Source organism: Nicotiana sylvestris, chromosome 8 (genome assembly GCF_000393655.2).
Source record: "Nicotiana sylvestris chromosome 8, ASM39365v2, whole genome shotgun sequence".
In the NCBI taxonomy this organism is placed as follows: domain Eukaryota; kingdom Viridiplantae; phylum Streptophyta; class Magnoliopsida; order Solanales; family Solanaceae; genus Nicotiana; species Nicotiana sylvestris.
Window position 1 is genome coordinate 56,804,553 of NC_091064.1, and position 12,595 is coordinate 56,817,147.

The 12,595-nt window shown below is 36.3% G+C and overlaps 1 protein-coding gene across 1 annotated transcript; it reads left to right on the plus strand.

The window, feature by feature from the left end:
• The first annotated feature begins 10,856 nt into the window (after positions 1-10,856).
• Positions 10,857-11,429, plus strand: LOC104223627 (peamaclein-like). The gene is made up of 2 exons (XM_009775089.2): positions 10,857-11,002; positions 11,113-11,429. Exons 1-2 carry the CDS (start codon positions 10,921-10,923, stop codon positions 11,295-11,297), a joined length of 267 nt encoding a protein of 88 aa, XP_009773391.1. The 5' UTR covers positions 10,857-10,920; the 3' UTR covers positions 11,298-11,429.
• The last annotated feature ends 1,166 nt before the right edge of the window (positions 11,430-12,595 follow it).

The window sequence follows — 12,595 nt, forward strand, 5'->3', positions numbered from 1 at the left end:
GATGGCCCCTACCAAAAGTACCTCGACCTCCAGATGAGGCCCCACTAAATCCACCAGAGTGACACGACCTCTTGTTAGATCCCTGACCACTCCCCTAAGATAGAACCATCTCAACTCGTCTGGCCACATTGGCTGCATCCTGCAAAGAAATCTCACTCCATGTCTCCTTAGCCATCTACAATTTGATAGGCTGAGCAAGTACCTCAATAAACCTCTTCACCCTCTCTCTCTCTCTCTCTCTCTCTCTCTCTCTCTCTCTCTCTCGGTAGGAAGTATAAGAAGAGCATGATGGGCCAAATCAATAAAGCGGGTCTCGTATTGAGTGACGGACATACTGCCTTGCTGGAGACGCTCGAACTGCATGCGATAGTCCTCTCTCAGTGTAAAAAGAAGGAACTTCTCAAGAAATATCTGAGAGAACTGGTCCCAAGTCAAAGTAGGCGACCTAACTGGTCTAGTCAACACAAAATCATTCCACCATCTCTTAGCGAAACCTGACAGATGAAATGCAGCAATGTCAACCCCATTGGTCTCCACTATCCTCATGTTCTGTAACATCTCATGACAATTGTCCAGATAGTCCTGGGGATCCTCTGAATATGTACCGCCATAGTGAACTGGGAAAATCTTGGTAAACCTATCCCATCTCCACAAAGCCTCAGAAGACATAGTTGGCCCATCACCGGTCTGTACTGCAACACCCGGTGAAACTATCCCAATGGGCTAAGCTGCTGGAGTCTAAAACTGAGAAGCCATCTGCTCCAGAGTGTGGGTAGTGGGAGTCTGTACTTCTCCCCCAGCCCGAGAAATGGTTGGTGCTATAGGTAATGTACCGGCCTTTGCCACACTCTCTATGAGGCCCACTAGACGGACCAAAGCATCCTGAAGTACCGGGATAACGATGAACCCTTCTAGAACTTAAGCTGGCCCTGTTGGAACGGTCTAGGCTGGGGCCTCCTCATCAAACTCTACCTGAGGCTCCACCGCTGGTGCTGCTGCTCGAGCTCTAGGCTGAGCCCTGCCCCTGCCTCGGCCTCTAGCATGGCTTCAGCCTCGTCCTCTTCCCCTCGTAAGAGCTGCCACTAGGGGCTCTGGCTGCTGCTCAGCTGATGAAGTGGTACGTGTTCTCGCCATCTGCGAAGGAACAAGGGTAGAGAGTTCAATTAGCATTGAGAGATCAAATCGCACGATAGAGAAGAATAAAAGTGAACTTGTTCCTAAACTCTGTAGCCTTTGGGGATAAGCATAGACGTCTCCGTATTGATCCCTCAGACTCTACTAAGTTTTTTCGTGAATTGTGAGACTTCGGCAACCTAGTGCTCTTATATCAACTTGTCACGACCCGGAATTCCCACCATCGGGACCGTGATGGCACCTAACATCACACTCGCTAGGCAAGCTAATGTTAGAGTTTTATTGACCGTTTTCCTTTACATTTCATTGATTAAAATTTAACAGGCCCAAACAAGTAGAATTAAATGTGGAAGTAAGTAAATAATATTTTGTCCATATACTATTGCCAATACCATTACCATTACTACCCAGAATTCGGTGTCACAATCCACAAACATACTATGATTTTCTACAAATATCAGTCTGAAAGAAATTACATCTATTTTGAAAATAAATAAAACAGTAATATAGAGATGTAGAAGGGGACGCCAGGGCCTGCGGACGCCAACAGGACTACCTTGGGTCTCCTACCTGTGTAATCTGAAGCCAATCTCTCAATCAGCCACTGCCAGCTCCAAAATCTGCACAGAAAGTGCAGAGTGCAGTATCAGTACAACCTACCCCATGTACTGGTAAGCGCCGAGCCTAACCTCGACAAAGTAGTGACGAGGCTACGGCGGGGCAATTACAATATAACCTGCATAAAGTGTATAATAAAAGCAGAAAGAACAACAAAACAAAATAAAGGAATAACTTGCAAGGAATGAATACAGAACTCAAGTATTCTATCAGTATCTAGTTATAACCAATCCTTAAGTGAAATGTAAGACTATAAAATAACTTACACAATAGAAGAAAATACATAAACACATAAATTGATGCGACGCGCATCCCGATCTCACCTTATAATCAATATCAATATGAATATTCACCCTTATTTCTCCATATCAATCCATCCTTATTCCTCCTGTTGCGGCGTGCAATTCGATCCCACTGTATAATAACAATTCACCCTTATTCCTTCTCAATATATCACCCTTATTCCTCCTGTTGCGGCACACAACCATATCCTACCATATCAGTACCAATTACTCAATAAAAATAGAAATTACACAGTTTAACTCAATTCTCTCCACAATATTTCAAACCTCAAACCAAAGCAAACAGAAAGCTTGTACATTATGAAACTTCACATAAACAACACTACTCAGCGAAACCAGTCCAATATATATCATAAAACACTAATAAACCAGCTTAAATCAATAATATGAGACAATGAAACTACGGGATATCTAACACCTTCAATATAAAAAAATAATATCTGACAAGTAGCAATTAAACATAGAATTAACAATAAAGCATGTAACTGTTAAGGTAGGGAAGACAATATAATAAGAACGAAAAAAGAAACAGGCAATACAGATAAATTGGCGGCGTATAGGTACTCGTCACCTCACATATATGCCACTCACATGGATTTTTCACATAACAATTAAGTCAAGGATTCCTAATCCCTCGAGTCAAATTTAGACATGTCACTTACCTCGATTCACATGCCACTCGCTGCTCAATTACCGCTTTTTCTGTAGATTCCACCTCCAATCTACTCGTATCTAGCAATAATTAACTTAATAACATCAAATATTGCTAAAGGAATCCATTTCAATACATACATTTAAGTTTCCCAACATTTTTCCCAAAAAGTCAAGAATTGACCCCGGGCCCGCTTGGTCAAAACTCGAGGTTCGGACCAAAACCCATTCACCAATTCACCCCTGAACCCGAATATATAATTAGTTCCGGAATCCGGCCCCAAATCGAGTTCTAAATTCCCAATTCTTCCAAAAATCCCTAGTTCTTCCATGAAAGTATGAGAATTAGGACTAGGAATCTAATGGGTGATGATGAAAATTGAAGGAAATGAGTTAAAGAACATAAACCTATGATTTAATGTTGAATTCCCTCTTCAAAAATCGTCCTAGGCCGAGTTCTAGTGAAAGAGATGAATTTTGAAGAAGTCACGTTTTTGGGTTTGTTTTAAAATCACTGGACAGGCCTTCTTCGCGTTCGCGAAGGGCCTGTCGCGATCGCGAGAAGCAGCAGCCAAAGGCCTACGCGTTCGCGAGCCACTACTCGCGTTCGCGTAGAAGGACAACTATTCCCTCCCCCAGGTCCCTTATGTTACGCGTTCGTGAGAGCCTAGTCGCGTTCGCGAAGGGTAATGTCCCCAACGCTCCGCGTTCGCGACCAAGTCTCCGCATTCACGTAGAAGAAAATTTTCCTCAGACAATCTTGCTCTTCACGTTCGCGAGAGTCCCTTTGCGAACGAGAAGAAGAAAACACCAGATGACAGCTAAAGCCAAAAAACCAGATTTTCTAAGTCTAAAACATCTCGTTGCCTATCTGAAACTCACCCGAGCCCCCGGGGATCCATACCAAACATGCACATAAGTCTAAAAATATCATACAGACTTGCTCGTGCGATCAAAAATCGCCAAAATAACAACTAGAACTACGAATTTAGCACTAAATCACATGAAATTCTTAAGAACATTTTGAAATTTCTATTTTCACGATCGAACGTCCTAATCACGTCAAATCAGCTCTGTTTCTCACCAAATTTCACACATAAGGTATAAATATTATTTCGGACCTGTACCAAACTAAAATACGGGTTTGATACCAACAAGATTAAACATTAACAAAAATTTTAAAACAATTTAGTTTTCAATATTTCAATTTTCATCAAAAATTCATTTCTCGAGCTAGGGACCTCAGAATTCGATTTCGGGCATACGCCTAGGTCCCATATTCGATACGAACCCATATGGGACTGTCAAAATACGAGTTCGGGTCCGTTTACTAAAAACATTGACCGAAGTCAACTAGATCAACTTTTAAAGAGAAGAATTATTATTTTTATCAATTTTTCGCATAAAAGCATTCCGAAAATACTCCCGGACTGCACACGCAAAACGAGAAAGAATAAAATGAGATTTGAAGGCCTCGGAACACGAAATCGAATTCTAAAACATAAGATGACCTTTTGGGCCATCACATATAAGTGATAGGATATCATAGATGATTAGTTCACATACTAGTGTCTAACGTTATTGTAAAATATTTTGCACAGTAGTATACTAGCAAGGCATATAAATATACCAACTAGGCATGTTACTGCTTTATGTATGCTTTCTACATCTACTTCTAATACTCTGAATAATATCTCTATGGAACTCCGTCAAACATCTTTTTAAAGATTTTTTATTTTTTTTATTTTATAAAAAGCATGAGAACTTTGTTAAAATATTTAAAAAGGATCCAACTAAAATTTTTGAAAAACTAAAAATGATCCACTTATAACAGTATATTTTTATATTATATTGTATGCTATAATAATATAATATTACAATAAATTATATATTGTTATACTATATATTATCTATTAAAATCGTATACAATATATCGAAATAATTCTTCATTCAGCAGTATACTATTATATTATACTATATACCGTAACATTATATTGTTGTAATTAATTATATACCAAAATGGTAAACAATATATTATTTTGGTATACAGTATAAATTCGTTTTTTTTGCTAATTCAACTCAATTTCAACCCAAAAAATCTAAAATCTATTCCAAAATCTCCACCAAATTGATTCAAAATATATTCACAACCTCCAATTAACATTCAAGCACACTCCAATCACAACTGGATCGAAATAACTACAAACACAACAAATCCAATTAATGAGTTTCAAGATCCTTCAATGGTGGATTTAATTTTCTCACAATAAAATCTTCGAAAATTAGCATTAACATCATATCTACACATCAAAGAATAGTATCCAATAACTTCCAATAGCAAATACTTCAAATATACATAAAAATTCAAATCTTAGTTAGATAGTACATATTATTTTTTGTTTTACTTTTAGGAGATACTATGAATTATGGAGCATAAATAAAAAAGTGGGTGAAGGCCGCAAGAAAAAAGTACAATACAAACAACATATAAATGCTATCTCTTCTGTGATTGAACTTTTGATTTGAAAATTGTGATTTTTCATGGAGCAAAAGAGAAAAATCAATTTTGAAACTTCTTAAAAGTGTTTTCTGCTTCTCCTTGAGAAATGGGTGGCGGTAGCAACGAGAATGATAACGTGATGCAAAAAGGAAAGCTAATTATATATTAGGTTGGGCGGGTACTTAGTTGTAATAGAATAGGTATTTTATGTGATTACTTTTAAAATGGGTAAATACGCGTAGTTATTTTTGATTATGTATATAGGGTAGTTATCCCTTATTTCTTCCATTGTTTTATGTTTTGGTGGACATAATTAATGTGATACTTGTACTGATAATAAATTTTCGGTAAAGGTAATTCAGCTGCATACAACCTAGTTGGGACATCATCGTTATAAGAAAAGAATTAGGATTGTGAAATTCGCATTTTTCATCATTTCCCATTCTTTTATTTAGAAAGTGGCAAATTAAAACCATATGGGATTGGTAGGTTGATTTCGTTAACATTTGGGTTTCAAGATGTGGGGCACGTTACGTATTCCTATCAACCAAGAGGTTTCAAACTTACTATTAGTGATTAATCAGAGAAGGAGTGAAGCACTGGGCTTGAACAAAAGAAGAAAGAAAAAAAAGTGTGATTATATTAATCAAGTTTGACCAACTCTTTATATGTATATCAAGGTCTTAACTCTTAATTGGTAAACACTGGGCTTGTTTTGACACCACCAAATTTTGCCAAAAGTTTAGGAAACAAATTTCTTCTAAGTGATTAGAGTTCAACCTCTAACAAATTTAAAAATGGGATTGTTACACAGATAGTCGATCAGATTTAATATTTATCTTTTCTAGTCAGTATACATAGATTATACATAATTATTTTTATATAATACATGAATTATACATTTATTATATATCCGTCGAGCATTTTTAGTTTACGAGATTAGGTGAGCGGCTATTCGGGTTAATTCTTCTAAAGTGTCTCATTAGTACTACTTCCTATCCATGTGAGATTCTTTAACTGTTACAACAGATTTAAGGATAAAGTGTACTCACAATAAATCCCATGCATGTATTTAGAAAAAGGATTTTAATGTAGAGTGAAAAATATTCCAATATGTTTATTGTATGTTAGGTGCTGCCTTCTAGGATGGTCTAAGCAATGTAGGGGCCGATACATTGATATTAATGCGAGGTAGGTACATCCCTCCCATTTTTTCTTTAGAAATGAACATAATAATTGGGATGAATAAAAAGTTAAGGAAACATTCTTATCAAGAAAATTCGACAATGATTACAACCATGGGTAAGAGGATCATGAAATTGAATTAACATTTTTGTCTTTCTAAAAATCTAATATTTAATAAAAATATACCTTTTTGGAGTTCTTGTTCTTGATTATTTTTTGCGGGATTCATTTGTGGAAAGATGTAACTTCGATCTAACGAGTGCTCCAATCAGCTTCATAAGTTTGTTTGATGGTATCTTAGCTATAAATGTTGCATTTAAGATCTTAAAAACTTTGCGTCAAGCTTTCAAATTTTCCAAGTATGGAATTAAAGGCAAAGATGTGACGGCCCAAAGGTCATCACCGGTTTTCTTCCTTTTTCCGTGCTTTCGAGGCCTTGAAAACCCCACCTTTAGTTGCCTTGATTTGCGTGCGCAGTCCGGGCGCGTAGCCGGAAAAGCTTATGTGTTAAATTAAGTGAAATTCGTTAAATTGTGGCATTAAAATGGTTAAAGTTGACTTTGGTCTACATTTTGGGTAAACGGACTCGGACCCGTGATTTGACGGTCCCGGAGGGTCCGTAGAAAATTATGGGACTCGGGCGTATGCCTGGAATCGAAATCCGAGGTCCCGAGCCCGAGAAATAAATTTTTAAAAGAAATTGTCTTTTTGAAATTTATTTGGTAATTTGAAATGAAAATGGATTAGAAAGCGTTAGTATCGGACCCGTATTTTGGTTCCGGCGCCCGATACAGGTCTTATATATGGTTTAAGCGCTTTCTGTGAAATTTGTTTGGAATCGGACGTCATTTGACGTGTTTCGGACCTAAAACTCTAATTTGAAAGTTTATGAAGTTTGAAGAAAAATGATGATTTTGAGGCTTGATTCATTGATTTTGATGTTATTTTGGCGATTTGATCGCTCGAGTAAGTTCGTAGGATGTTATTGAGTTAGCATGTGTGTTTGGTTAGGAGCCCCGAGGGCTCGGGAGTGTTTCGGAGGGGGTGTCGGGGTGTTTTAGAACTGGGAATAATTGCAGAAGTTTTCAGTTCTGGTATTCTGATACCCTGTGCTATGCGATCGCATAGGCCTTCCGCGATCGCATAGGGTTAAAATCCCAGGTATCCCATTTGTTCAATGCGATCGCATAAAGTCTCCTGCGATCGCATAGAGTAGTCACCCTTCGTTCAACACGATCGCATTATCTGTCTCGCGATCGCAAAGTATAAAAGCCAAAAATCCGGAAGGAGGCCTGTTTCTTCTATGCGTTCGCAATAGAAGTCCTGCGATCGCAATAGCCAATTTTCCTGACCTTATGCGATCACATTCCCTCTTCCGCGTCGCATAGAGCAATTTTTCCCAGTTATAAATTTTAATTCCAGAACAGTGTAGTTACGGGATTTTCATAAAAACACACGAGCTCTTTCTTCTCCAAGGTCCTTAGGCGTCCATTGAAGCTCTCTTTCACCAATACTTCTTGGGTTAGAAAATTTCAACTCGTTTTCTTCATTTTCCATCAATATCTATTGAATTCCTAAGCCTAAAAACATGTAATTTAGAGTAGAAATTAGGGGTTGGGTAGAGTTAAGTTTTTGGGAATTTTGAGTGATTCAACCTCAATTTGGGGTCGAATCTTAAAAAAATTATATATTTGAACTCGTGGGGTTATGGGTAATCGGGTTTTGGTCCGAGCCGCGTGTTTGGACCATGTAGGCCCGAGGTTTTGGTATTTTTGGAAGAATGCTAGGAACTTCATATCTAAGCTATGAGATTTTGTTATCGAGTCTTTATTGATATTATTGAATTAATTATGCCTAGATATCGTTGTTTCGAAGTCGGATTATAAAGGAAAGGCGGTATTTGAGGGTTGATTGCTATTCTTTGGACCGAGGTAAGTTTTTGTTCTAACTTTGGCTTGAGGGAATAGGATTAGAGTGTTGTTTGCTATTTGCTAATTGTTGAGTACGGTGTATAGGCATGGTAATGAGTATCTATACACCGGAGTCTAGCATGACCGTGAGTCTTATTTGTGTTTATTCGGATTTTGTGATACCTCTTCCTTGTTAAATTGATAAATTTCATATAATGTGAAGAGTTTGAGGAAGAATCATGAATTGTACATTCTTGGAGCATTGGCTCGAGTTATATTATAAAGCGTGAAAGTATAAGAAATGATTGAACCCCTTTGGAGCATTGGCTCAGGTGGTAAAGTGAGATGAGAAGTAAAAGTGATGGAAAGAGAAAGAGTTATTGAATTGTTCCCTTGTCGGGATGTTTGTTGCTTTGTTGATTATATCCCTTGCCGGGATGTTGGAATTTATTGAGTTTGTTCCCTTGCCGGGATTTAACTGTTTAATTGTGTTCCCTTGCCGGAATTCCTATTATTATTTGTTCACTCCCTTTCCCCTTTGTTTGTGATTGTTGTTTGGGTGAGGAAGAGCGATAAAAGCACGAAGGGTGATGTCGTGCATTGTTTGTTATTGTGAGGAAAGAGTGTAAAAGCACGAAGAGTCATACCGTGCCACGTTTTGAATATTTATGCATGAAGGGTCATTCCGTGCCATGTTTTGAATAATTATGCACGAAGGGTCATTCCGTGCCATGTTTTGAATAATTATGCACGAAGGGTCATTCCGTGCCATGTTTTGAATACTTATGCACGAAGGTTCATTCCGTGCCATGTTTTGAATATTATGCACGAAGGGTCATTCCGTGCCATGTTTTGAACATTTATGCACGAAGGGTCATTCTGTGCCTTGATATGAGAGTTTAGGTGAGGAAGAGCACGAAGGTTAATGTCGTATACCTTATATGATTGTTTTGGTGAGAACGAGGGTAAAAGCACGAAGGTTGATGCCGTGCAACTGTCGATTAACCTGTTCTCCTTAACTGTTGCTATTGTACAGTTTCACTTCTCTATCTGTTGACTTTATATCTGAACTGCTACACCCCCATAGCATGTTCCCTCCTCCCTCTTAGCTGTTTAAATTTTGTGTATTCCCTTTTATTTCATATATCTGCACAGGTTGTTTTCTCCGGTGTTAGGCCGGGCACTTACCAACACATGGGGTCGGTTGTGCTGATGCTACACTCTGTGCATCTTTTTGCACAGATCCAGGAGCAACTTTTGGACCTCAGCAGTAGGATTTGATCGGGAGCTGACTTCAGTCCAGGGACTTTCGAGGTAGCCTAGCTGACGCGCAGGCCGGAGTTCCTTTCTATTTTATTTAAATTGTTTCCCTTTTGTATCGGAACAAAGCATTGTATCTTTTATTCAAACCTTGTTTGTAGTACTCTCTAGTGTGAGTTAGTGACACCAGACTCTGGGTAGAGATGTATTTAGACTTCCACGTTTGATTTCAGTTCTCTAAGTTTAAAGACTTCCGCTTTTATTTAATTGTCTCGTTTTATTTATATTGTTGCGAATGTTATCAGCAATGTATTAACACTTGGCTGGCCTAGCTCCAATAGTAGGCGCCATCACAACTCCCGATGGTGGGAAATTCGGGTCGTGACAAAAGAAGACATGGCTTATATGTTCGCAGAAACTGCTCACTTTTATAAGTTTAACTTTCATAATTGATCTAATAATCTAATTATTGATTTGGAGAGAATTCGTATAACTGATCTGAATTAGTTTAGAATAGAAGTGTAATGCATTGATAAGTAATCGAGAAAAGATTATAACTCTCTTACAACGACCGAATAAATTACATTGATTGGTAAGAAAAAAAATTACCCTGTAATTATTTATAATCTGAATTCATTATTTTTTATTGTAGAAAATAAATGTATTTTTTATTGTACAAAAAATAAATGAATTTATTTTGCCAGGTATTCGATCGATAATGTTTGAGGAGTATGAATTAGTATGAAAATGTCTTCACCTAATGTCATACACTTTTAGAAATGTGGTTGCACATTTTAATTTTATTCTTAATTCGGATCTCAGTGTTATCCATTTAAAAAGAAAAAATATTTAAGTGTTTGATTTAAGAAAAAGAATTACACCTTCACATGATAATTGAGAAATATATACTCCATTGGTCCTTCTTAGTTGTCAAGTTTGGGTTTTGCATGCTTTAAGAAAAATATTAATTTAATTATCCTTATTTATTTACTGATTTTAGTTTATTACTGCTTTTGCTTTTACTATATTAATCTCTCTACATTAATTAATAAGTAAGGGTAAATGTGAAAGTAGCGAGAGAGTAATTAAATGAATGAATGAATTTATATTTTAATTGATGTGGTGAAGAGAATATTACATGAATTTTGATCCGAGGTATATATCCTTATTCCTTAACTCTACGTCTACGCAAAACCACCTGGATTATATTGTTCACACATTGTTAGACATCATTTTCCTTCTTACCAACCTCCCCCTATATATATATATACCCCTTTTAGAGCTATCATTCTCTCAAACTTAAAAGTTTATTCACTTCTTTCACTTTAGATATAATCCTTGTCTGACTCATTCCCGAAAGATGAAGCTTTGTTTTGCAACTCTGCTTGTGGTGACACTTGTTCTTACTTCTTCCTTCATTCAAACAACTGTGGCTGGTTCAGGTATAATACTGTACTATTAATTTCTAGTTACCATTTATGCATTCAAATTGGAAGGGATGTAGTAATTATTTTTTGTTTGATGGTCGATGTTGTTGTGTTCTTTTTTGAAGATTTCTGTGATTCAAAGTGCAAGATTAGGTGTTCAAAGGCAGGACGACAGGACAGATGTTTGAAGTATTGTGGGATATGTTGTAATGAGTGCCAATGTGTTCCTTCTGGGACTTATGGGAACAAAGACGAGTGCCCTTGCTACAGGGACAAGAAGAACTCTAAGGGCAAGCCTAAATGCCCTTGAAATTTACTTTACTCTTTCAAAAAAATATTGTTATGTTCCAAACAAGAAATAGAGGCATAGAGCCTTAATTGAATCCTTCTTATGGTTTATCTGATGTACGTTAATCAAGAAATAAGTACACAAGTTAACAAATGGTTTCTTTTATATATTTTATTTTATTCATATTTGAGCTAAATCTACCAAGCTTTCAGTTGCCATAATAATTTGATGTTTGCCACTGGAAAACACTTTTTTTTTTCTTTTTTTTTTCATTTTATAATTTTGTGTGCGTATTGGGATCATACGGTAAAACAAAACAAAATGGGTTATTCAATTAAGAGACTTTTACATGACTATCCATCTAGATAATTACCGGCTTGTATTCGTTTAAAAGAATAACTTTTTTTATAAGTGACTAAATTTTGATAGACAGAATTACCTGAGTAATAACTATATTGTTTGAAGACAAATATGCCAAAATAATTGGAGTGCTTATAATTTAGCTTGGACATCACTATCAAACAAAAATTTTAAAAAGGAACCCTACTCTCCTTCTCGTTATCTTTTCACCTTTCTACCCCTGATTAAGAAAAGGGGTTTGGATTTTATGGAGTACATCATAGAGGGGAAACTACCAATGTTGTGGTAAGCTATAGCTACCTGGTACCTATGATGTTCTACTCTCCCCTCATTTCAATTTATGTGCGTGGACCTATGATAATGAATACTTCGTCCGTTTTAATTTATGTAAACCTATTTGATTGGGCACAGAGCTTAAAAAAAGATAGAAAATTTTTGAACTTGTGGTGTAAAATGAGGCACATATATTTTGTGTGACTATAAATCATTGCATAAAGGTAAATTGTTTCCAAATAAGGAAATGAGTCATTCTTTTTGGCACAGACAAAAAAAAAATATGTTCACATAAATTAAAACAGAGGGAGTATAAGATTATGAAAATTAGATAAACAGTGCTTAAATAATATGTTTGAGATATAAATAAAATTAAAATGAGCCCGTGAAAGTGATGAATACAATGTCTCTAAAATGAATAATATTGAGTTAATATTCTAGAACAATAGTTCAGATAGATATAGTTCAAAATATTATTTTTTTTTGCAAATTTAGGAATTTATATTGATTAAATAGATCAAAATAGAAATACTATCTATTGTACTTTTCAATCGGCTTCTCAATACGAAAGTCAAACGGTTTAATTTTCATCTTAATATGTTAATTTGATAATGTTTTACATTATAAATTATAGGTATTAGGAAATAAAATTTCTATAATTAAAAGTAAGAAGTATTAAGTCTTAA